The 27,659-nt window shown below is 43.0% G+C and overlaps 1 protein-coding gene across 1 annotated transcript in view; it reads left to right on the forward strand.

The window, feature by feature from the left end:
- Positions 1–27,659, forward strand: part of gabrb2b (gamma-aminobutyric acid type A receptor subunit beta2b) — a gene marked incomplete at its 5' end in the record, with an annotated part of 55,746 nt that overhangs the window by 15,327 nt on the left and 12,760 nt on the right. Inside the window, 2 exons of the mRNA XM_084564331.1 lie at positions 9,476–9,696; positions 12,661–12,692. Of these exons, the coding sequence (XP_084420457.1) occupies positions 9,476–9,696; positions 12,661–12,692 (253 nt within the window). The remainder of the gene's footprint in view (positions 1–9,475; positions 9,697–12,660; positions 12,693–27,659) is intronic.

A 27,659-nucleotide genomic window follows, 5' to 3' on the forward strand; every position in this document is an offset into this window, starting at 1 on the left:
AGATGGACTCATTTTTTCCCCCTCGTTTCTTTGGCCAGCTAACCTTCCGTCTCATGTGAATGACAGCTGAGATTGAGAACGCCATCAGCTCCCCCCTTCCCTGTCTTCCAGCGGGATTCAAAAGCACCCTAATAATCTGCGTCCCGCTCTGTTCCACTCCCCCATCTCACTCTCTCTCTCTCTCTCTGAATTGCCACTCCACTCCTCTCCGGGGTCGCAAAAAGGGCCTGCAGATGCACCAATCGACTCTAATAAATTGTATGTAGCCAGTTAAGCTGCGCGACTGCCAACTGGCAAAGCTGTGAACCTCCGCTTTGGGAGAACTCTGCGCAAAAAAAAAAAGAAGGTTCCTCTAAATTTGATTCACCTTCAGCGAGCTCTCTTGAAAGCTATGTCCAAGGCAAAGTGAATGATGAAAGAGTAGGGAAAAGGGAGATGCGTATAGAACGAGGGAGGACAGGAGGCACAGAGAGAGAGACAGGACCATTGTGATGGAAGGGAAGTTCCGACAAAGTACAAGCAAACAAACAAGAGTCCGGGCTTTATTGAAATTCGTCATCTAGTTTCCGACATGCCATAAACTAAGGGAATAGCTTCGAGGGAGGAAAAATACAAAAAGTGTACTGAGTCTAAGAGCTTGTCGGATTCAATCGCAAGACCTTGACAACACACAAAAGGTGCACACGCTCCACTGTCTGAGCAGCCAGTTTTTGCCATTATCTCAGAACCATTGCCTAACCACATCAATCAGAGCTTCACTGACACTAATATCTGGATGACTGTTACTGGCCTGGTTGATTTAGTGACACTTAATTATCACTTGATATTTTAATAAAGATGTCTGGCAGTAATTGGGGTTTTTCCTTCAGTCTAAGAGTGGTCTGATTTTAAGCTGCACACGGCATGAGTATGCAAACAGAAGGGCACAGTGAAAGGTGTAACTGAGAAGACACTTGTTGCCTGCAGCTCCTCATCTAAGAGGTCACTGTGGCTACTCCTGTCTTGTCTAATTACTACTAGAATTATTTCAAACTGATCCACTGTACAAAAAAAAATCAAACAGCTGTCTTGCTTTGCAGATGCATTTCTGATGAACAGCAGCTTTAAATATTAAGCTTACTGACAAAGCAGATGACTAAACTTGGTTCATGTAAATGCTTTTAATGTGAGGCTGTAGCATAGACTGTATAAAAATATGGACAATGCATCCCCACTTCCTTGCACTGGCCAAACTGATGCTAGTTTCCCGGGCATACGTGCGGCGCCATCTTGCAAGTTTGGAACCAGAGTCTGTGCAGTACAGTCCGAGGGTGGAGCGAGGCGGAGCCGCGACATCGATGCCCCGCCCACACTTTCACCAGACTCAATTGAATTTTTGTGTAATTAATACTGTGCTCTGCTCTACCTCCACCAGTTACAAAGAAGTGCTGGATTATACACTGTACCTATCTGTTTATTTTTTCCAACTCTCACGGTCCTACGGGGCTTCCACATAGCGGTTGGCATGGCAACTGGTAGGCATGATGTCACATCCTGTTTCTATAGCATCTATAGCATCTATATAACCAAAACGAAACTTATCAGAAAATGTGACACTTGAGTATGCATCGGCTTTGTATTAACTACTTAGAATGACAGACACCATCATTGAAAAAATATTATTTGACGTGTATTTTATGTGTTTTATTTTGGCCCAAGGAGCTTAGGACCTATACTGCAGCCAGTCACCAGGGGGAGCTCTAATGGCTTTGGATTCACTTTAAGGAGCTGTTCGACCTTCCATCTTTATACAGTCTATGGGCGGTAGCTGTAGAAAATGTTTGCATTTACAGCAATCTCTGAACCCCTCAACTATTGTTTGATGATGATAGCATCCTGCATTCATATCCAGATTTCTGTTCATAGACATCACAGCAGCAGTAACTGAATACAGCCTTACCTTTTCCAGGAATATTGCAATAGTGGGTCACAGGCTGAGTCAAAACTTCATTCACTGTTAGATACATGTAGAAACCTAAATTTAAACTAAATCTGATTAAACAACAAGAACTACGACCATGATGTGTACTAATCACACTGTAAAAAAAAAACCTTTGTAGGCAATCTTGTGATTTTCATTGTATGCAACATTTATTTATTGTGTAATCCTTCAGCCTGTTAAACAACAGCAACAACACATTATTTATTCTAGAGAAAACGGGCCAGATAAACTCCCTGCAGCCGCCCCTGTATGCGTTCCTGTTGCCGATTTACTGCATGCAGCGCACAAGCTGTTCCGGCTCAGGAGCTGAATCCTAAGGACTCCATACGTGGTACTCTACAGACCGGGGGAATATATGTCACTCAACTCTGCAGGGATCTGCGTGTTTATTATTAGACCTATTTGGAAATGCTGTGCCCTATGCCAGGTTCCTCATACCCAGTCGCTGATGGCATGAGGACCGTGTGAGATAGGAAATTGAAAGCCACTTGTTGTTGGAGGGCTTTTTGGAGGAGCTGAAGTAGGTGGATGATAAGTATTCAGCATGGACATATGGCTGAGTGGTGGAGTGATCACATTTCCTCCCCGCTAAAGGTATTTCAAAGAGGGCAGAAGAGATGAGAGTGCCGCACACCCAGGCAGAGGACTGTATTGTCAGGCTGCTTTTGCATTCCACCCCACTCTTCAAGGTCAGTGCACTATAGAAATCATTTAAAGCGACATATACTGCACATCTTACGCCAGCGGCGACAAAGCAATTATTTTAAGATCATAATCACATCACAGTCAATATTAACGGTCAATATCTACTCCATGACTAAGAATTTGAACTGCTTCTTTACTCGAGTGGAAAATGTGTAGTTTTCTTTCCAGAGGAGAAATTATTTAAATCTGAATCCTTCAAAACCTATCCAGCCCCTCAGAGGCTGATCTACCACCTGTCATGTTCTCTGGACGACTCCCTCAGGTATGTCTGTTTAGTGGTAATGATCTACCATCCACACTTGCCTCCAATGAATTCCCACCCACCTTTTTTTCTTTTTTTTTTTGTACTGCATGCAAAAACATGCAACAGGAGCTCCTCTGAGAAAGACGGCTGTGCGAGGAGGGAATATAAGAGAGAGAGGGGAAGCTATAGGGAGAAGCAGATGGAAGGAGATTCATGCAAAGGAGTCGTGGAAATGGAAGATCAAATGGGCAAAAAATAACATGAAAGAGGGGAAACTGAATGGATGGAGAAGATGAGGAGAAGGGCAAAAGAGGAGGGGAGAACGCTTAGCGGAGGGAGGCCATTGCTGGTGCTGAAATCAGAGACTGGAAGTGAAGAGCTGTGAGAATAAAAGCAATTTGCATCACTGCTCCGCTGAGCTTTCCAATGCCTTTCATTTACCCCCCCCCCCCCCCCCCCCATAAAAACCCTCCCGTACTCCCCCACCCCACCCCACCCCCCATCCCTTCCAGCAAACTCTCCACACCATTCCACATCTCTCAAATGGAAAACGGGCTTCAAGGGTAGTGGGAAGAAAGAGATGTATAACCAGTACTCGCTATTCAGTCATCCCCTTCCTGATCCTCACTCTTTTTTTTCTCTCCCTATAGACGTAAGCCTCTGTTCCCCTTTGTCTAACCTTGTCCTCTTACAATCAAAACTCATCACTCACCAACTTTTTTCTCAAGTCCTCATTGTTTTTTTTTCCTCTCTTCTTCTCCGAATGATGTTCTCTCTTATGTCTTGTGTAAAACCAAATAAGGAGCAAGTCATTTGGGCGCAGTTAACCCTTTATGGGGCGAGGAACCATATTTGATAACTTCAGCATGTGGTTTAGAAGCATGTGGTTTTCACCCAGCCAACCAGAGAAGGTCAAGGCAATGTTCTCAGGTCACATCAGGGTCAGATTTGGTCTGCAAGGTCCACCTCTGCATGAACGCTGACCATAACTGCTTTATTAGGTACCACGGAGAAGTGGCCTAATGTTGTCTAATGTGATAATGTGTATGTTGACAAGTACCTGAATCAGCATTCATGTTCTAATGGTGGATGTTTAAATGTTCTTACCACTTAAGAGCAACGAACCATACATGGTAACTTCATTGACCTTGACTTTGTACACGAACAAGGTTGAAATTTTTAATTTAAAAGTATTTCAGTATGTACCTCGTAAAGGGTTAAAGCTTTTGGTTCTTTTTGTCTTTCTGTATCCGTAATAAGACATCTGTTGAATTGAAATGCGAATAATAAGTGTATTTCCACTAATGACTGAGGAAAGAATCCAGACTCTGCTGTGGCCAAAAACTAGAATATGAGATTAATATTCTGCAGGTTTGTGCCAATGAGTGGCCTCTTTCACATAAGATGTGGTGATCCAATCCATCATCATCATAAAGTATAGATTCTAACCAATTAAACAAGTAGTTTTTATGCCCTAAATCACATAAAATCAATCCTTACTCATAAGATTTGCGGAAAATGCTTGCATGTAATTGTGTCATTGGTTGTGCGAAGATGTATAGCAGGGATCAGATGCAGTGTAGGAAGCTGGGCTTATGTGAGGGTTCATAACACAAGTCCAAAAAAAAACAAGACAAATATCAGTTCTTCGTGTTCTTCTCAGTCCAAGGGAAGCCATGTGGTGCGGGGGTGGAGATGAGATGTGAAGGGTTAGTGGATAGGGCAGCTTGGAGGATGAGTGGGGTTGACGAGGTCAGGGTGTGCAGCTGCAGCATCTTTTTTTTGTTGTTGTTGTTGATTTGATTTCCAATGGTTTATAAGGTCCGATCTCTTCCAGTCGATTTGGAAAAAGAAGGAAGCTGGAGTTTTTTGCTGGGGGAAGGGGGTTCTATAAAAATGCAACACACACACAAATGCAAACATGAAATTCTGCACACTTTGGCTGCCTGAAGAGCTAACTGCCCAAACATATACTGCAAATACATCATTGTCTGGAGTCTTTGCATTTGCCCACACGGTGACTAAGGCTGTGAAATGTGACCTCTCAGTGGAGACAGACAAGGACTATAGAGGAAGCCGGTTGGGATGTGTCACAGGTCATCAAACTTTTTATGGAACAGTTTCTCACCTCTATAGATCTGTAATTTCATGGATGTGAAGCTCTTTTACTGTTTTGGAGAAAGTTTCTGAACTTTAATGAAGGGGCCAGTTGCCCGCCGTGCCTGATTTGAGTTTGAGTTGAAAAATTTTGTTTTGCAGCCCCTTTGTAAACTCTTTTTTTTTTCTTTCTTTTCATCTATGCACACGGTGGCTTGGGGTAAGATGACTCGAGATGACAAGCGGGTCAAACGGCCTATTTCATTATGCACCGGCAAATAATTGCGGCCCGGACCATTTGCATCTCGCTTGCTGAGATAGCTACGGGCTACTGCAGATTGGCCATGACAGCAACTATATGAGTGTGGCAGTGTGTGTGTACGGGCCAGGTGAGCAGACTCAGCATACGGTGTAGAAGTGGTCGTGCAGCACCTGACTCTCCTCCAGAACCCGTACAGGTTTTCAATGAGGATGTATGTAGCTGCAACGGCCTGCGTATCGGTGCACTGAGCAGACATATTCACTGACATGCAGGCTGCGCTGTACATTGTATATTAAACAGAAGTATGATGTCCATGTGTTCAGTCCATAATTCAAAAGTTCAGACTTATTTTGAATGGTTTGTGTCTTTTCCACTAAATCAGGAAACATATTAGAGTGGGAAATGTGTGGCGGAGCTAGATATTAGTTATTTGTTCTAATGGAATCTGTAGTAGGTCTGAGTGTGAGAACTTAATGATCACTTTGCATTGTCCTCTCCTTGGCAGCCCGGGAGCACATCCTAATCTGCACTCGTAAATTTGATATCACTCTTCCTTTTCTCCATTTCTCTCCCACTCTCCTCCTCTCTCCGCCACTGTTTACGTACTGATGCTCATTATGACTGTTGTTATGACAGCCTCCCTTGCACTTCGCATTCGCACACCCGCCGCAGTTATTCTGGTGATTTACAACCTCCTCCCTCCACGCTGAGAGGGAAGGAGGGACCTCGCTCTAGCCGTCTTTGCGGAGCTCCTTATGCTCACAGTAAACTAGCCGCGGTGGCACCTCCGCGGGGCCCCGTCCCACAGCGCAAAACCACAGCTTTCTCAAGTAGATAGGCCTGCAATAATAGGCTCTCGGGGATGACAATGGAAACATTCGCTCAGCTTAATATCTGCGCCCCATGTCACTTAATGCTCTTCTGTCTCCACTGTGAGTGTCCTTTATTGTTCTTGTCTAACTTTTCCCGGGAGTGCTTCGGATTCAAAAAGTGGCGGCGGGGAAAGATGCGTGTGCACATGCCAGAACGGCGGCCGATGGCTTTTACAAATGATATGAAAGGCTGCATATGATGTAACGCACAACATCACGATCCTTTTTATCTTCTTATATATTGCACAGGATTCTATAGCAATGAAAAAAACTGAATATTCAGTTGTTGTAGGTGAAACGGCTTTTCTACTTTCCCTGTTTAGCCCAAGCTGTAATCCCTGGAGCTCAAGGTGAAAGCGGCACAAAATGCACATGCACACAGAGACAAGACGGACACGTTGTGGAAAAAAAAGGGGAGAATGCAGATGTCATTTTTAGCTTTCTAACATGACAGGAAGAGGTACTGCGTGTGTCCAAGAAGGAGCGGTAGATAAGCATCCCTGGTGTTTCACACATCACAGCAACGCTCCCTCCTCCCCATCTCCTCTCTCTCTCTCTCTTTTTCTGTCTCCACCCGGCCGGCCTCACGCAGATGGGTCCCCCGATATGAGCTGGGTTCCGCTCAAGGTTTTCTCCCTGTCGAAAAGGGAGATTTTCCTCGCCGCAGTCACCTCGGCGCTAGCTCCGGGTTCCGTGAAGCGCCTTGAGACAGTTTGTATTGTTAATGACGGCATAAATTAAAGTGAAATGAGCTGGATTCGATTTGTGCATCCATGAGTGCAGGGAGGATACTTTGGGAGGACGACATGGCAACAAGCATCTCTTCAGCCGCACGTGCCGCGGTGCACAGCGCGCTACAAAGAGCTGTTACATAACCACCGACCGGGGATGGAAGCGTTGGGAAGGCAGCACGTGCAGGGCTCCGTTGGTGCCGAGGCTACCCAAACATCAGCCCTCTACAGTGTGAAAAACAAACTATTGCCTGCAAGCCTATTCCCATGCATTTTTTAGTGTGAGATCCTACTGCCCAACATTGTATTATGTTGTCTCTCCACATCTCTTCAAATGTTTCTCTTGAAGCCGTTTAAAATACGGCATTTCGGTGTTTCTTTCATATATGAAAGGTTTCTTCCTGTTAAAAGGGAGTTTTTCCTTGCCACCGTTGCCTTCAGGCTTGCTCTGGGGGTTTCAGGCCGGGTTTTTGTAAAGCGTCTTGAGACGATTCGTATTGTTATTGACGCTATATAAATAAAATTGAATTGAATTGTCAAAATGAAAATAACTACTGTCCTATCTGATTATAGACGCTGAGTTTACTCAAATCGTTCTGTTCCTATTCCAAGTTCAATTATAGCGCTCAATACTTGGATTGCCGCTGTACAGTTTACGTCTCTCACTCGTCAGGGCCGTGGTTGACGGCAACCACGACGATGTCACAAACAACAACAACGACAAAACCTATTTAACTCAAACAAGGACCTCTGCGAGAAAAGCTGCTCCCATTTCCCTGACTCCATCCAGTCAATAACCAAGTCTTCAGTTCCCAGGGTGCCGTGGGATGTCAGATCTGTAGCCAACGGGCATATTCAAAAATGCATGTTCAGCCTCTTTGCCAGGAAGTGGATGTGCAAGTCTTGACAAAAAGTTCCCTGAGACAGCAAGTTTATTTAACTTAGTTTTCCCACGGATGATTGGTTGGCTTCCCCCCCCATTGAGCCGCACGAGCATCTGACTGCTGGCTTGACTGTTTTTAACGTGTCCTAGATTTACTGTCAGGGAAATTTAGAGCAAGTTATCAAAGTTGTATTTGTTTATAAATTTTTAACCCGCCGGTCCAGGTTTTTGGCGTGTGCATCTGGCGTCACAGAGAGCAGATCCCTGCGCGTACGATCCCACTAATCACAGTCAACGTCAAATTTCAGATTAAAATTTTATGTTAAGATTTGGCTTGTTGTGATAAAACCATTGGCAAAGAGTCGCTGCTACTGTTGATCAGCTAACTGCATATTTTTTGCATCTACCGCATCTCCGTGCGGGTATGTTTTGCAATGTTGCATGTGCAACTGAGATAGTAAATTAATAAAACACTGTTCTATAGCATACTGGTACACATTCTTGACTCATCAAACCCATTGGCCGACTGGGGCCTTTCTGTGTGGAGTTTGCATGTTCTCCCTGTGTCTGCGTGGGTTCTCTCTGGGTACTCCCGCTTCCTCCTACCGTCCAAAAACTTGCTCGTTGGGTCAATTGGTGATTCTAAACTGGCCGTAGGTGTGCATGTGAGTGCGTATGGTTGTCTGTGTCAGTGTGTTAGCCCTGCGATAGACTGGCTACCTGTCCAGGGTGTACCCCGCCTCTCGCCCAGTGACAGCTGGGATAGGCTCCAGCACCCACGCGACCCTCCAGAGGACAAGCGGTTACTCACTCTGCTGTGTAAGGCAGACATATACCTAAAAGGCTGTGTGCGCTGTCTGCACGAAGCTCATTGTGATGCGAGAGGATGGTCTACTAGTTCCGGGAAGAACGAATTCAAGAAAACGAGTGAATATGTTATGCAAGTACGAATTAGTGAGCCCATTCCACGAACCATTCTTAATCTCGGAAAGACAGCCGCCGTCCAGGCAAATAGAGCACATGGGAGATAAAAACTGGTTTTTGAGGTTGCTGGGAGGTGATTTTCATTCATCTGGAAAATGTGGTCTCTCTTTCTCCGTCTGTCTATGCATGTCACTCGCACAAAAAAAAAAAGCAACATACTTGACAAACCGACCGAAAAAGGCCGTGCACATATGCTGCACCCCTCGGTGGTAGATACTGTATAGATCAGATCCAAACTGACGCACACACACACACACAGATCTAACCCTAACCATCTGTCTCTCTGTCTCTCCTCTCCTCCCTGACATATACACACTCGTTCACGCTGTCTGTTTTGAGTTCATGTTTCTATGAACAGAAGGAATTCCCCATTGCTTTGTAGGAAGAGTTCAGTTTTTATTTATTTTTTTTTTTTTATTTTTTTGCCTGTACTTCTACTGTTCCATTTGCTTTAAAGTGAACTTCATCCAATATTGAAGCACGGTCGGATCTAATCTGAGAACTTGCAGGGGAAAAGTATTACAGAGGGGCTGTGCAAAATGCTTGCTTTTTTTTTTTTTTTTGGAGTAACCATGTCTTTTCTGTTTTCTCTTTTCCCTTTCTCTCCTGGCTGCTTTCCTCCCGCTTTGTCCTTATCCGTCCCCTTCGTTTTAATTTTTTTTTCTCTTCGCTTTCCTCTCCCCTGTCCTCCTTTGCCCGTCTCTGTGCACTTACAGGACTACACACTGACAATGTACTTCCAGCAGGCCTGGCGAGACAAGCGGCTGTCCTACTCCGAGATCCCCCTCAACCTGACCTTAGATAACCGGGTGGCCGATCAGCTCTGGGTCCCCGACACGTACTTCCTCAACGACAAGAAATCGTTTGTGCACGGTGTCACGGTGAAAAATAGAATGATCCGCCTGCACCCGGACGGCACCGTATTGTACGGTCTAAGGTGAGATTTTTTTTAACACTTGAAATAACGCTTTTGACAGCGCTGCAAGAATATGTAAATTGTGTTATCCGTGCAAACACGAGCACGGCGCTCCGATAATGACAGGCCAAGCTGCACAAATTGCATTATTTTCCACTTGTGTTGTCAAACACTTCCCATTCTTTGTCGGCGTGCTTTCTATTTTTAAGATGACACAAACAACCTGGGAAAGAAAAAAAGAAAAAAGCTTTAATGTAACAATGAGTCAACGATTGCTGCATTGGACCAAGTTGGTAATTAGCTCATTAGAGCCAGATGAAGAAAACTACTGATGTGAGGTGCAATATCGCCCCTGAAGGAAAAATTACAACGTTGATGACCTACTTGTGCCCTCATTTACAGGACGTGTGCACATCACCAAGCAAAGGCCTCCTAGAACACAAAATCCAACTGTTTTTGCAATGTGTCTGCATATCTTACCTCGCCAAGCAAAAGCCCAGGCGCAGGTGTAAAGCCTTGCTGTTCAGCTAAAATTAAAGTGACTTTTCTGTTTGTTTTAACGTCCGCCAGGGATGGGCGCCGCTAATGTAAGTTTGCAGGCTAATTAGCGGAAGTCAGCTGCAGCACATTAAGCTGCTTAAAAAAATAAATAAATAAAAACTTTTTTCCTGCAAATGTCATGTCAGTTAGTTTAGATGTTTAGATTCTTGCTCCTCAACAGCGCCACGGTTAACTGAGCACTTTCTGTTCTTGGCTTGTAACAGTATGGCTGCAAGTTTTCAGCACAAAGTTTGTTTTCTCTTCCCCTCCATTCCCATGATGTTGCTCAGATTACGGGCTTTTTTAAATGTGGTTCCTTGTCCTTATTTCAACAACAAATTAATTCAAATATGATACGGTCAGCTGACAGAATCATCCATCCATCTTCGTCGTGCTACTTACTAAAGAACAATTAAGAGCATATGGTGGCATTTTTTACACTGTGACGGATGACTTCTTCAGACAATGGCGGCTTTCAGTATTCCTCAAAGTCTTTAGGCACTTTAAAGGCCACACCACCGGAGAACAACTTCAATAAAAAAAATAAAAAAAATAGAAGAAAATACAGGTTTGATTTTCTTTGTGATCATTCTTTGGGGATGCCCACTTTATTTGATACACAGACTATTTCCCCAAGATGATTTTTTTTATTTGTTTCTTTTTCCTCATTTCATATGTTAATATGACACGCCCCAGCTGTTTTCCAGATGCCAGAAACAAACAACCTCCCCTCCACCACCACCACCACCCCGTTGCACTATATAAACTGATTGAGCCATTCCACAGAGTTGTAACCTCTCAAAGTTAACATGATGACGGCGCACTTCCCCTTCCTCGCTGATGCCTCATCAGTTCATTTCGCAAAATAGGCCTCCGATGCCCAAACTCATAAAAAGTTATTGAAAATCATAACATCTTAATGACCATCACGGCTGTGAACCGGCACTACTGCGGGAGAGTGAAATTAAATAGAGAGACTGAGAGACACGGCAAGAAAGAGAGGGGGGCGGTAGGGGCGTTAAAGAGAGGGTAAGAAAGGAATCTCGCCATGATTGTTCTCTCCGGACTTCTTCATCAGTGCTGTCTATCTTCATTTCCAACCCAGCTGAACACTAACCCGGTGTTCAGCGTGCTATCATTTGCTCAGGTTTATTGCACCAGGTTACAACGTATTCCACTTGAACGACAATAAAAGGGACAATAATTGGTGGATGGTGAAGGGACAGGGAAGAGGGAGCAATCACGGTCTTTGTTGAGAAAAGCAAGAGGTGAAGAAAAAAGTACTGAGGACAGAAAGGTGCTGCAGAAAATCCTGAGGGGAGGTCTAAGGATTTCTTAGACTCGGAGTGAATCTTTTTTTATGATCATTATTTTTAATTCAGAACAGTTGCATTTGATTTTTATGGAGGAAGAGCAAAGGGCTAACACTTTGTAAAATTAAGAAAAGATAAAAACCAGTTGGACCACTGACAGGAGAAGTAAATAACATTGACCATCTTGTAACAATCCACTGTTCTGCTGGGAAACTTTTGGACCTGGCATTCATTTATGTGGATGTCACCTGGACATGTAGCACCCACCTAGACCAGACCAGACACCTCCACCCCATAGCAATGACACTCCTTGATGGCAGCAGCCATCCCCAGCAGGATGCAGCCTGACACAGGCACATACACAGAAATGGTTTAGGAACAACTAAAAAAACATGAAGAACAGCACAAGGTGTTGACCTGGCCTCCAAATTCACTAGATCCCAAACTAATCAAGTATTTGTGGGATGATCCACAGAGGCCCCTCCCCTCAACCCATATGTCCCAAAGGCAGACACCACAGGACACCCTCAGAAGGCCCATGTTCATTCTCTGATGAGTCACAGTCAGTGCATATAATGACTTTGTATACATATTCATAAATATAAATATTTCTAATGGCAAGCAACTTCTGTGTTAATCTTTAACTGGACAGTGAATCTGGATCAGATTTATTTTTGTACTTCTTGTGATATATTAAAAGTGTATTGGTTGTAACTTTTTCAAAGTGAGAAAATATGTTCCGGAGATTCCTATAATGTCTGCAGCAGACTGACACAGTTCAAGTATGGAGCATGTTTGAACAGATACACCAGCGTTTGTGTGTGAGCTTCTCAGCTAAGTGGTTCTGTTTATAGACATCCACATTTAGAGCACTTCTTGAAGTCATGGCAACAGCTTTCTGTCTGCAGCTGACTTCCAACATTTTCCAGGAGAGTTTCTTTGGAAATTACACATTTTATAATATAGTCCTCCAATAGATAGGCAGACAGGTGTGGGAAGGAAAAAGCAACAATTTCAGGGCGACTGTCAGTCACGTGGACATCATGGCAGCATTGCGGTCTAGACATTCCGCTATAGATTGAATGTGAGTGCTTCTTGATCGTTGTGTTAAAGTGCTCCTCTCTTGCCTCAGTGCCAACGCCCTCGTCGCCTTGGACATCAAAAGTGGACAAACTCGAGCAAAAGAAAGCTGGAGGCAGCAGCAGATTGTGAGATTATACTGAAATAGAACTCAAGTGGTACAAATCATTCTTGTGTCAGGTCATTTGAGTCAAAATGGATGACCTATGGTTTCAACCAATCCACCGAATCCAATATGCAAATGAAAAATCCCTAATCACTTGGAATATGAGTTTGAACGTTCCCCTGTGCACTGTGGAACTTACGCCGTGCAAATATTACTCTGGCTGAAGTGGGATTAGACTGAAACCGGGGGAAGAAATCCATCACCCTTGACACTCAATATCATGTAAGTAGGATGACCAGATTTTTACAAATCCTAAATTGGGTCATGGGATCTTGCGTATGTCTCATAAAGCCGTGCAGCACATGCAGATACAGCATATTACTGTCCCCTGAAAGCCTAATAAAAATTATGCGGAATTTATTATGCCGATCGATTAGATTAGACTGCATGAAACCTTAATAATCCACGTGATGACAGTTGAGTCCATTGTAGAAGTCATTATGGAAGAAAATCAAAAAGCAATTACAGTACAGTTCATATAAAACTGGGATGTGAAACATAGGGCCCGTGGGCTAAAACCGGCCCGCCAGAGGATTTAACCTGGCCCATGGCATGAATTTGCAAAATGCTGAAATTACATAGAAGACTACAGGTATTTGGGTATTAAGTATTTGGAATGTCCTATGTTCAACATGGTTCCTGAACGCACCATAGTCTTGTGTTGGAAATGGTATGGACATGTGTCAGTCTGTTTGATTAGCCAATTAGTGATGTTCAAGTTAACCTATCATGTTTCCAGGTGGGAGGGACCAAGAGGAGAAAGAAAGCTTAGTTCAGTAAGCTGTAGTGTTTTAAGTTAGTGTGATTTAGTTACGTGTCTGCCTGTATGATTTAGTGTATTTGTTTGCTGGACAGACTGGATGCTCAGTCGGATCCCTTTTCCGTTGGGAATTCTACTTAATTGATGCTAAACCATGACCACACTGCGGACTGTTGCTAGTTAGCTCCTTGTGCTAGCCGTATGGGAGACTTGTGCTTGGGAAACACTTGTTGCACCAAGCTGCTGAGAACCTACTGGATGCTTATGAAAGTGGACGTAGCCTGAGGACGTGTTTCTTCACCACAGTGACGGGACACTGCTGAAGGAGGGGTTTGCCAAATTACTGTATATCTAACAGCACTCAGCATCCCAGGAACTGTGAGTACTATTAAGACACTGTGAACTGGATTCAAATGAGCTCCAACATGCGGGCCAACGGTTTGGTACCATAGATTCATTTACTTAATTGATGGACTTAATTGATATTAAATTCAAAGGTGGGGACCACCTGGTCAAAAATAAATGTTATGGTGCTTCTTGAAGTATATATAATGTATTTCCTTTTAACAAGTAGGGACCTATGGGGCCACAGTGGTTTTGTTAATGCATGGGAGGCTGAGCTCTAATGGGCAGCATAGATGAAGCTAACCAGGTCTCTCTGCACCATAGAAAGAGTTACACATTGTGACCGCTGCTATACACACATCCCAAATTTAATACTTCAGTAGATCTGTCATTCATGCAAAGAATGATTACTTAGAATAGTTTTGACCCTCCCGTAAAAAAAAAAAAGAGAACAGAGCACTACAAAACTAACTGCTATTCCTAATTTGTCCACTGTTGCTATTCCACACAGTATTTGTTCCAGGTTACGAACAACCTGGAACAAATTCCAGGTTGTTCGTAAATGTTTTATGAAAGGATAGCTTAGTAAATATATACATTTTCATGATGTACTTGTACTTCTTTGCACTAAAACATAGGGAAACATTTGGAGTTGTCTTTGTACTATAATATTTCTGGTCTAGATTACATTGAGCTGTATGTGGACCCTGAACTAAAATGAGTTTGACACCCCTGAACTAAATTATTATTCCTGTCCTTTGACATAGAATAAGAATATATACACATATTGACATTTTGAGATTTGCGAAGTCTGCAAATGAAGATATCATTTTAAACGCTCAGTGACAGCTGGTGGGACGGGCTACCATGGCTCTGACCTAACAGCGCCTCGTTAATGCAAAATAAATAAATAAAAAGGAAATCTGTGCGTACGTGTTGGAACTAGCTCTTGATGAACATGACATCCCTGAGAGAGGGCCACACGACCAGATGGAATTGCGGGCATAAGTGCTAAGCAGATCTGTTTTTCATCAAGAAAAATTTAGAGCTCATAACCATGGGATTGAGATCATGCCACAATTCAAAACTTAAGAAATAAATAAATAATATGCTAAGAGCAGGGACAAATATTAAAATCTGTAAGAAACTACAGTGGGTGGAGTGTGAAAAACTCTAATGTAAAACAATATTTACAGCATTATGCAAACTTTAAAAAAAAACCTACAAAACCTTTTTAATTAGATTTTAAGCTTGCAAACAATGTTTTAATGTTGCCGTTTGGAATCACGACATGACCTTTAATCCCAAACTAAATCTGGCTGCTGCCAAGCTACATACGTCAAACACTGTCTACAAGATTAATGTAAAGTTGTCTTAGAAGAACTGGAGATACATAATAGATTAGATTAGATAGATACTTTATTTATCCTGGGGAAAATTCTGTGTCCAGCAGCTTCATCACATGGAAACAGACATAAAGATAATTGAGTTATATAATAATATGAATATATAATGCTGTGTAAAAAATATACAGTATTGGCAGCAATGACCAAAGTCCAGTTGTTTCCTCACAGGGAGGCGTTGTATAGTCTTATGTCCTGAGGGACAAACAACCTCCTCAACCTGGAGCAGGGCAGAGACAGCAGCCTGCCACTGAACAAGCTTCTCTGCCTGACTGTGGTGCCGTGTAGAGGGTGGTGGACATTGTTCATAATAGCCGGTCCATTATAAACAATTTACAGGTCCTTGCATCTGCCACCAATGTCAGGAACTCCAGCTCTGCCCCACCACAGACCCCATCTTCTTTATCAGCTTGCCCAGCCGCAAGGTGCCCTTCTTTTTAGTGCTGCCTCCCCAGTACACCACAGCTTAGAAGAGGGCACTGGCAACGATAGTCTGATAGAACATGTCCAGCATAACTTCATTCATTAATTTTCTGTAACCACTTGTCCTGTCCCAGCTGTCATCGGGCGAGAGGCGGAGTATACCCTGGACAGGTCGCCAGTCTATCGCAGGGCTAGCATAACTTCTAACTCATAAAACACCCTTGCATTAATCTTAAATAGCAAACCCACCATTGTTTTGATGTTTTTGTTTGAGTTTTTTTACTTTAAAAATTGAAAAAAATTACCATAACATGAGGAAATAAAACAACAGTGCAATAAAAGTGTCCCTCTGTATCTTTGAAGCAGGTTGGGTCCTTGTTTCCTTTCTTGGGGTTATTTCGCTTTTGTCGAGCTAAAGATAAGTTCGCAGAGGGACACGACAATTGTTAATTGTTTTTTTAACAATTAAGAAGACAAATTACGCAACTAATGGCTGGCGTTATTTGTCAGTGATTAACAAAGCATTCCCGGTGAATGGCAAACATTTTGGCTTTCAACAACAAACGGCAGTGAATTTCCACGCGCAGCCTACTCCCTATGTTTTCACAGTAGGCTGTGGGTGGGAAGCAGCTGGCTGTGGGGGATGACTGCTCCCTGAATGCTGTCATTATCTTAAATATCACATAATGGATCTCCGGCACCCAGCGCATTGTGCGTTCCTGGGTGAGAACGCGTAGAGCAATGCAGTGGGAGTGAGGTATTCAGCTCTCCTTTATGAGTACAAAAATGGTTATAACGCAGTTATTATTCCAAATACAGGTCATGCATTGAGTATTTACTGAAGCACATGGAAAAATGCATTTAAAGAAACTAGTATTAAAACCTCTTTTTTAAGTATTCTAGTATTGTTTGCCCAATTTTACGAGTTTAATAATCAGTGGTCGTGGTCAGCAAACCTTTATGTCATCTTTTTCTGTCATAGTGAAGAAGAAACCACTGTTTGTCCCCTAATAGAGAACTAATAAACTGAGATTACACTGCCATGAGTCAGGTTACATTTATCATATGTTTTCTAAGTAAAATTCAAATGTGCAAAGCAACTATAAAACTAGACTGTCTGGTGCAGAGTAGAGTATTTACCTTTTTCATACAGCAGGATAGGTACAAAATAGCACAAACCACCTCATTTAAGTTAAAAGCACCCCATCACAAAGTCAAAACATGCCTTAAAAGCCATGCACACATCTTTTCTGTCCTCCCACCCGCTCCTCTCTTCCAGCAGCTGCCTTATCACTGCTGAAACTCCCATACTGGCTGCTTAGCGGCTTTGCGTTTCACTCTCATGACCAGAACGTCACTTTCGCTGACTGACAGGGAAACCAGACTTCAGGCTCCCAGATTCTCCCACGTCCACTGACAGCAGCTAAGGCAAAGGTTGGGAGCCCGCTGCACCCTCCGCCTGTCAGGCTTATCTTGTTCACATGCATCTATATTTCAGCAGTAAATACGACCGAGTTTTCTGTGAGTAGTATGAGGAACCATACTTAATTTACGTTTTATTTTGCACGTCGCAGAATACAGTCATACTGAGTCTGAAGCATCTATTAACACTTACTTCTACCATCTATGTAAATAAGGTCAACAACTCGGCAACTGTAGGACACAGTTACACACAATTACACAATTAAATCTTATTAAGAAAACTGTTCAGTTGCATGTGAATGTCTATTTCTATTACAGTATATAGGGCCGTGCTGGTTGAACTGCTTCAGTTCAGTAGATGCAGTACAAGAGTTTGATTATTTGTATGTGTACAGTGCATATCTTACAATATTTGTTGCTGTGCAGTGCAGCATTATTAGATTTTCTTTATCAAGAAATTGTATTAGTAAATGGTCAAGCAGCTATATAGCGTCTTTCCATGTGCTCAAACCGCTAACCCTCTGATTTGTGGACAACCTGCTCCTCCTGTGGAGCCACGGCCACCCCAAGTGACAAAGTATAATTACGTTATTCTTAAAGGGGAACTACTGTTTTTTAAAACCTGGACCTTATTTCTGGCATAAAATACAATCGTTTACTCACCCATATAACTTTTGTGTCATTTGTAGTCGTGCGGGAGATATTAAGATCTGCATATATCCATATAGTGGGAGTGACTGGGGCACCGAAACGCAGCCTCTAAATAACGCATTATCTGCCGCGAAATTCGTTCATTTCACCAATATTTTGTTATGATACGCTAGTGCTATTCCCCGTTAAATCCGGAGTTACCTGTTATCATCATCCGGGATCTGTAGATTGACCTACAGACCCCGGATGATGTCTTCTGACCCACGCGCACCTGTGACGGTCGGCTTGCTACTTCTATGGTTTGTCCACAACCTCAGAATCGGAAATATATTCAGCCATGTTGCGAAAAACTACAACGGGGGATAGCACTAGCGTATCATAACAAAATATTGGTGAAATGAATGAGTTTCGCGGCAGATAATGCGTTATTTAGACGCTGCGTTTCGGTGACCCAGTCACTCCCACTATATGGATATACGCTGATCTAAATATCTCCCGAACGACTGCAAACGACACAAAAGTTATATGGGTGAGTAAATGATCGTATTTTATGCCAGAAATAAGGTCTGGGTTGTAAAATACAGTAGTTCCCCTTTGATTATCCTTAGTGTTTAGGAACGTCTGGTCTGATTATGTGACCAGTTGTTTCCACATTCACTAGGCCCAAATCCCAGTGACTGCTAGAAACCCTTGGCCCTGACTTGACCTCACAAGTTTAATTCATCCAGAAAGAGAATCTTTGAGCGGTCTGCTAAATAAGGGGGGGGGGGGGGGGGGGGGGGGGGTCACTGAAGGTGATGCAACATATGGAGCTCGGTCGGAGCGGTTGGCAGTGTTTTCAGGCGGTAGCCAAGCAACCGTGAACCATGCAGAGACTGAGTGAGAATCGCATCCGTGCATCATTTAATGGATGTGACAAGTCAGAAAGCATGTGAGGATAAATGGAGAGCCAGACAGCTGCAAACACAATCAGACACTCGGGGACACACATCCACAGGGTGAAAGCAACGGCAATCACAAATGCACGCTCATTACCCACTATAGACATGAATAACCTTTACCTTTCCAGAACGGTCTTTTCAACAACTCTTGCCGGGGGCTCCCGCTCTGAGTTCTACACCGATGGCTGCGTCTTGACACAGAGATCAGAAAGTTGCCAGGAAGTAACCAGCAATTTACTCCTTGGTTAAACACTTGGAAGCCACAGAGCGCCATCACCGGCAGCAAATCCGTCAGAGAGAAATAAATGCTGACAAAGACAGGGGACAAGAGGGAAAGAAAAGGAGAATCCATCTAAACCTCTTAGACTCAAACAACCTTACTGTCACACGCTGCAGGGTGGAAATCCCTGAGGTGTGTAATATGAAACAGCATGTTAATGCTGGAACTCTTCCCTTTGAACTTCTTTATTGGTATTAAAAGGTTCTGTTGTGATAGCCCCCTCACTGTCTCCCCTGACATTCTTCTGTCCTCAAATGCTCTCGTCTTGACTCGTCTCTTTTCATCTCTTTTGCCTTGCTGCCCTCCCACTGTTTGGAATTCTACCCACGGTAAACAAAAATACCGGTTATTTGTCAGTAAAAAATATTAAGACAGAAAAAAGAAATTGTCTTTGGATCATTGCAAAGTTTGGCTGAAGGAAAACGCGGTGACTGTTTGTCGGGGCAGGGTGAATAAGTTGCTGAAGATGTTTTGTATGGATAGATTAGGTTATGTGACTGCAAGGGGTGGCGTGCCAGGAAAACATAAATGTGATTCACAAGTCTTGTCATATACACTTATTTTTCCTTTTAAAAGATGGATGGCAGAACTGCTACTCAAAAGTGAAGCCAAAGTCATTACAGCTCCCCCTGGTGACTGACTGTAGTATAGGTCATAAGCTCCACCTCCTCCTTGTTAGTGGATGGGACTTGGGCCGAACTAAAACACTATAATACACATCAGTTTTTTTTTTCAGGGATGGTTTCTGTCATTTTAGGTAGTTAATATAATGTTGACACATGTTCAAGTGTCATTTTTTGGATAAGTTTCGTTTTGGTTAGTTAGTTGGCGCTATAGAAACAGAATGTGACACGAGTTCTCATGCCAACCGCTCCATAAAGCGGACCTGAGGAACCGTGAGAGTTGCCCGTGTCCCTGGGAAAATAGTGTCAGTTTGACCAGTGCCAGGAAGTGGCAACATGTTGTCCATATTTATGTACAGTCTATGGAGCTACATGTCTAAGTAACATCCACATGAATCCCAGGTCCAAACGTTTCCCAGCAGCGTACACTGTGTGCCAAGCAGAATCATGTGTCCAAACTTCAAAGTGAAGGTGTCTGACGTCAGCTCTTTGTAGGTCACTGGAGGACACAATGGCCTGGTGCTTCTACCAGTTTATTAAATAAAAACACAGCCTAAACTAAATACAGGTGTCCTTTCAGTTGGATTATAAACAGTATTTTTTGGTAAAGTAGAGGTTCACAGTTCACATTTTTCTTTCCTCTTGTTTTTGGTCTGACCTCAGTTTTACCTCAGATTTACCCCAAAGCCTGTTTAGAGTTAGAAAGGCGCGGTTCGCCATATGCTGCCTGTTGAGAGCTTTCTTGCTCAGACACAGACGCTGGGACGGCCCCAACAAGAGCTTTGTGAAAGCACTTCTGCATCGTCATTTCAAAATCTTTACTTCACGCGAAGGGTTTTGCATCGTTGCCCAGTGTGAATTCCACAAATTTTGGCTCAGATTTTCATTTATTTATTTATTTTTTTTGTAATGTGTGGCTCGTGATTATAAACACACCGGCACTGCGGTGGCTGTTTAAGTGATGGAACTGTGAAAGAAGAGAACAAAGACAGTAGAGAGCAAAGGAGGGAGAGCCACAGAGACGCAGAAGGGTGATTATCTCTGCTGTGTAACGCATGGGATTGGACTCAAGATGAGCTTCTCCTCTGGCACAAATTTATCTGTGTTGTCAGGTGTGCCTAGACGATTACCCACCATGCTGTGCTGCTCTGTGGCAACTCTCTCAGTGGGAGTCAAGTTCCCACACAAGACCAGAGCCAGGGAAAGAATGGCAGCCTATTACTCACAGCCTCGTCCTTATGTTCACTTCACAAAGTCTGATGGACAACATAACCGTACTCTATTGACTCATGGTCGGCTGCCGTTATTATCCCTTATAATCCATCCCTGTCTGTTTGTTTTCATAGACGACCGGGCGGCTAAACGCTTATGCGCTGACATGCATAGGCAAAAAGGGATAGGAGCGGTAAAGCGGGAGACGTGACTTTGTGTCAGGATTGGCTTCTGCTAGGAAAGTTAAGCCTTGAAGGTCAGCTTTACGCTCCACAGCTCATGTATCTGTCCACGCGATCTCGCCGAAATGAAGAATAAATTTACGGCCGTATCGATCTTTTTTTTTTTTCCTGTGTTGATTTGTGACACCTTAAGAGGAAGCTAGGCCCCATTTCAGCCTGTAACAAGGTAATATGATTTGTCATTTAAATTACTTTCTTAAGTGAAACGTCTGGTAATAAACAGTGTTCAGATGAGACACGGCGTGAGGGAGTGTTAAAGGCCTTTTCCATCATTTCACACACAATAAAAAATACCTCCCTTCAGCTACACAGCGTTCAAGGAACAATGTCAGGCTTATTTATGGGTATGATACATAATATATTCTCTGAAAGTTATTTAACTTCATTGCCGTCTTGAGGTACATTTCATTAGCTTAAAAATCAACGCCTTGCAATAACTCAATGAGTCGTGCATTCCCCCGTCTCACTGTGGCCTCGTGCCAACGCCCCGTAAACGCTCGGCTCTCACTCGAACACACTCCGGCGGTGAGGAACTTAAAAACATTATGAAAAGGGCTTTGACTCTAAGTGGAGGCAAACATTAAAAAAAGAAAAAAAAAAAAAAAGAAGAGCCTCCCACGATCTCTTTTATTCTTGTTTATCCGCGCAACTTTTGAACAACTCGGCTACAGCGTTCACAAAGGCGAGCGCTGTCATTCAGATGTGGAGAGGGAAGGGACGGACAACTGCGCCTGAACTCGCACAAATGGTACACTTAAATAAAGCTCTGTGGCGCTGGAGAGATGAAACATAAGAGAAGTTACATAACTCATAATAACAAGACTGATAACTAAAACGAAAATAAAGGATAAACTTCACCCTCTAATAGAAAAACTTGTAGTATCTTCTCCTCCTTCTTCTTGCACTAGTAGCGTCAGTTGCAGTATGGGTAGGATTTAATTTACCCCGGGCAATAATCTCGACTTGAAAGCCAAGATGTCGTCAGCTTTTAATACATTCCCTTTCAACCCACGTCAGTGTTTCATGACGGGACTTTGCAGTTGTCAGAGTGCAAACACTGCCAATGTTATCGGGCCTTACTGCTGTCACCGCTGTCCCGCGGAGCTTGATCCCTGCAGTGGCTCACATCTCAGGTGGGGCCTAACGGAGGACCCACAGGATTATCCAAACAATGCTAAAACTGGGATGTGAGGATTAGCTGTGGTCTTGCAATCCCCAGTGGAGTTCCCACTCCCAGGCCCAGCACCTCAAAAGCAGTCACCTGTAGAGTTTTGCGATTTTAAGTCTTGTTTAGTTACCTGTAGTCGCGCGGATATCAAATCAGAAATCTTGAGAAATCCGTCAACATCTAAATTAGCTTTGAATTATTCACGCCGCAGCATTTTAAGGGTTTGGCTTAAGCTTCTCATCAGCATCTTAATCATCAGTTATCTGTGTCCACATCACGTTGGCGTTTACTGTCTTCAACTTCCCCAGTGAACTCTATATATGTTTATATTTCTTTTCAGGATCACCACCACTGCTGCTTGTATGATGGACCTAAGACGGTATCCACTGGATGAGCAAAACTGCACACTCGAGATAGAGAGTTGTAAGTAGGAGTTCCTTCCTTTATTCACTAAGTGTCCCCTGCTGTTGTTTATTTTGCTTCAGAACGGTGTGTAACTTGACTTGCACCGGGTCCCGGGATTTGTTTTTCTCTACTATAGTACAAGGATACGCGCTAATTTTAATATTTTCAGCATAATCCTTTCCATTCAATTTACAGAATTTCCCCTGGTATAGTAGAAGCTTTCTTCTCTTCCTAAATACACCCATGGTGGTGTTTCCTCTTGTAAAGAAGATGCGTTGTATTAGTTTGAATAAATGCCTTAGAGATGTTTTGTATTGCACAGAAATACCAAGAAACAAAGTTGCTTTGCAAAAAGGACTTTGAATTAAAGGGTAATATTTACTGTGTTTGATTTCACCACGGGCTGGTGTAGATGATCCTCGATTAACACCGATGGCCCTCATCAAACGAGCGACGGCTGAAGCACCTCCACTCTCCTCGAGTGCTGTACTTTGTGTAATGTGCACTGTCCGTGGTGCTGAAGTGATGAATAAGTGCTGCTGCTAACGGTAGCTAAAGCGCACAGGTGCGGCCTAGTTTCGAATGACAACAATTCACAGCAAGTGCATAATAAGGGTTGTTCTAAGGTGCGGTGGCATCTCCGAGGCACCTGGGAACCACGGTGTTCTAGGTCTGTATGCATCCTTAGATGTGTGTTGTTCTCCCATCAAGTTTTCACTTTCAGTTTTCCTTGCTCAGCTTTTCATCTGTTCAGTCAACCATGACAAAATAAGAAAAGGCAAAAACCTTCTTAGCATTTATAAGTGTATTTGTAAGGCATGTTATGTTGCACAACTGGGAACCCAGATGCACTACTAAACTGCCAAAAACCTTTCTGCCTTAGTTTGCTGGCTCACTAGAGAGCGCTGAACGTTGAAACCCATCTCAATATCATGAGGAGTAAACATATTTCAGCATGAACCAGTTTCAGTTATAAGTCAAGATGGGTAATACATCTGTAACGTGTAGAAACGGCTGAGGGGTGCTACACTTAATTGAGCAACAGAGCTGGAAGGTCTACAGCTGGTGCTTATGTATGAAGGGAATTGGAGCATAAAGGAGCAAAGACAGTTGTTCAAGAGTTGTTTTTTGTGTCACACAAGTTAAGACACTGAAGTTTGGTTGAGCCTTGATACTCTGAACTTTGTCCTTCTAGTCACAGAAACAGCATATTATACTTGAATTTTCCAGCGGCTTTATATTTTTATTTAAATAAGAGACAGGAACTTTCTGGATGCAAGGCTAAGGGTACACACAGCTCCAAAGTCACTTTATAAACTGTTCTGTCCTCAGACACAGGCCATTTGTCCAGACGCAGCCTGCTACAGTCAGCTCTGTAAAAGTGTTCTTGTTGTAATGCATGAAGGCTCTGCTATATGGTCGCCAGCTAATGGACTAGAATGCATTGTGCTTGGTGCATAATGGCCACACAAACCTCCCCAGCTGCATTACAGCTTGCGTCTAATTCTATATCAATCTATGGGAAATTTGCATTTAACAGACAGATTCGATTCATAGCTAGAGTACTCATGCTTTGAGAAAATCAAAAAAAAAAAAAAATGAGGGAAATAACATCATCAAAGAGGCTACTAAAAATAAGCTGTGGCTGTGAAAGATTGCAGAATACAAGGAACATTAAAAGCTTCAAAAGGCTGAAGGGAACCAGGAGGGATACAACCAATTAAACCTTATTTCCTGCACGTTTGATAAGGCGACCTCAGGTCACCTACACAGGTCTCCATCTATCTTTGGTTCTGAAAGTACAGTTGGAATCTTAGCTCCTTATCAAAAATCAGCTGTCCATCAAATATACAACTTCACCATGCCTTTTCCAGCCCGTCCTTCACTTTGTGCGAAAGTAGGAGCGTTTAAAGTAAATGTTCAAATGCATTTTAACCTTTAAACCTTTTTCGGTACAGTATGGATGTGGTAGACATCGCAGACATTATAAGATTATCGAGAAATACATTTGCACAAAGTTGGATATTCCAAAATGTGAGAAAGGACATAGATTTATATTTCAAATACGTAAAGCTTTCAGAATAGTCCATTATCACTGCTATTCTAAGGTTCACAATCCACATTTGTGCAGCTGACATTAATGTGAAAGGAAAATCTAAGAGAAGTGCTGGCAGCCGTCTACGGTTTTGTAGAAATGCTGCTATCTGCTATCAAGCCATTTGTACGTTTTCTCGAAAAAACGTACAAATGGAAACTGTGACCTCTGTGAACACCTATAACACGGCAGTGGAGACTAATCCTCCTGACTCTCTACAACTTTACACTTCTGACTTTATCTTTGACTTTTGACTCAAAGTGATGGTTGAGACAGGTTGCAGTCTCTTCCAGAAAAGAGAGACCGAGTGCAGTGGCTAAGGCTGTGTGATGTCTTTAAGAAGACACCCACGACTCTAAAAAAAAAAATCTATTCATCTGAGCAAATAACAATTATAATAGAAAACTACAGTGTGGTTTAGACTGAAGAAGAAAAAACAAAAACAAATGAACCATTAGGCCTCATTTTCCAACTTTCACATTTCACCGTGCATAATGTCACAGACATGTAGTTGAAGAAGCCGTGTGCTCGTGCTTTTGCTGCGAGGGCGACCTTTATGCTGACACCACTGTGCGCACAGCAGTTCACATATCATCTATAGTTTCCCTTGTCAAGAGGACCAACAAGCCATCAAACCTAATTGGGGACCAAGTATACCCCTGGTAAGATTTCTTGATTTTGTTACCACAAACGTCACCTCCTGCTGTGCGGTGTCCACTTACACCACTTGTTTGAACCTAGTTCAGAGAATGATGGCGGAGCGGGGGAGGGGGAGGCAGAGAGGAGCGTTGGCTGTTCATAAATGAGAGCGCCCCACAACACAGCTAGTCATCAGTACCCCGTGCACACATCCCTCTCTTTTAATTTGGTGACAGGCTTTTTCCAACCGGGCTTAAAAGACACAGGCTGGGGAGGAGTGTGCATGCATGCACAGAAGTGGGAGTGTGTGTGTGTGTGTACTTGTACAGCTATCTTTCTGAGGACTAGAGCTATACACCACTGGAGTGAGGACATTTGTGCAAAGTGAGGACATTTTGGACGGTCCTCTTTTCTTTACAAGGCTGTTTTAGGGTTAGGACTTGGTTTTAAGGTAAAGGTTACAACAAGGTTATGGTTAGGTTAAAGGTTAGGGTTAGGGTTAGGTACTTAGTTGAGATGGTTAGGGTAAGGGGCTAGGGAAGGCATGATGTCAATGAATGCCCTCACTAAGATAGCCATACAAACATTTTTATGCAGCTCTATCTTCTGTGAGCTACATCTTAAACTTATAGAAGAATACACAAAAATGTTACCACATTACCGTTGAATGCTTCTCTTTTCACCGCATCTTTTTATTTTCACTCGAATAGGGTTAGGGTTGGGGAACATTTCTTTAAACTGAACATGGCTTAAATAGCACCCAATCTCATATTCGGCATCAGTGGATAAAGGCCAGGATTGTAACCTTGCAAGCCAAGCCGTGTCACCTTGCATTTGTGTCATCTCTGCGATGCATACGTAATCCAGCACTTCAGCTAGCATAGTAGGCCACGCAACATCTTAACTTAGCGCAAGGAAATACCATTTACTGCATTATTTAAAACGGTTAAACCCCTCATGTTCTGGGTCACTGTTACAGTAATGCAGTTTACAATAATGTACAGTGCATGTGTCCTGCTGTGGGGTGCCCCTACCTTAACCGGAATCTAGTTCCTTGTAAAACATGTAACATTGACTTCCCAAGAACAGCAGCTGTGCAGCTTTTCAATAAATCATAACAGGGTCACCAAGCTGCTAAACACTGAGTACCACACAGAAGCACAGAAGACCGTGATTAGCTGCTTTAGCTTTAGCTTGTGCTCGGCTGTAGGCGGCTCTTCAGCAGACGGCAAAATTGGGAATTTAAGGGCGCCTGCTTTGACATTAAGACAGATTTCCAGCCACCAATATGTCCTCTCACTTGCATGTCAAAATAGACAGTGTTTATTGGCATGTGCACTGAGAGAGAAGTGAAATGCACATTACAATTGATATTGCACTCACAGTGCAGTGAAACTATCATTTCATTACAGCATCTCTGCCAAGTAATAGTTATATTTTCTGCACCAGCGATCCACATCATATGGACTGAGCCTCTTCCACTCTCTGACTCTCTGTTGCTATCTCTGCTTATCAGAGCCCATTTTTAGAAACTGCAGACATCCTCTGGGGTGTGAATGGTTTCTACACTTGGGCTTGCAAGGCTTATTTATTTATCTTATCTTTTAGATGTTCCGTCCCCGTCCAGGCATGCAGTCATCTGCGGCTCGCAGTGTACCGCAAAAAGTTTTTAATTATGACACCAGAAATAACATTAAAGTCGCTTTGAACTTGGTGGAATCAAAAATTCATCTGAGACATATTTAAGAGTAGAGTAGCCCTCTACGCTCACGAGGGAGGGCGAGAATCAGGCAGCCGTCAGGAGGGGGTTGATTTGAAGTGCCCATTTGTGTGTGTGTGTGTGTGTCTGAAGATATTTCTGTGTGCACATGGAAGCGTGTGTGTCGTCATGTGTTTGTGGACATGTATTTGCTCATGCATTGCAAAGGAAGTTGGCCTGCATGCATGTAAACTGTACAGGAGCAAGAGCCCGGTCTCTCAAACCATTCCCTGTGAACATCTCATTAGGTTGAACTTTGCAGGTTTTTGGTGGATGCAAGGTACTGTATTAAAGGTTCTGCCAATTACACAATATTTACGTCAGAGAATTTTGGACTTTTCTTTATTTTTCACTAACATCATTCACAGGGAATAAATTAGGGAGTCGTGGTACCTTTTGATTTTGGGCTATTGTTCTTTAGCAATAGTTGAAGAATTCAATTCACAAATTCAATAATTGAATAATTCCATTGTAAAAGTATTGTGTGTTCATTAGAAACACATGTGAAGACAATCCA

This window comes from Chelon labrosus (genome assembly GCF_963514085.1).
Source record: "Chelon labrosus genome assembly, chromosome: 17".
NCBI lineage: Eukaryota > Metazoa > Chordata > Actinopteri > Mugiliformes > Mugilidae > Chelon > Chelon labrosus.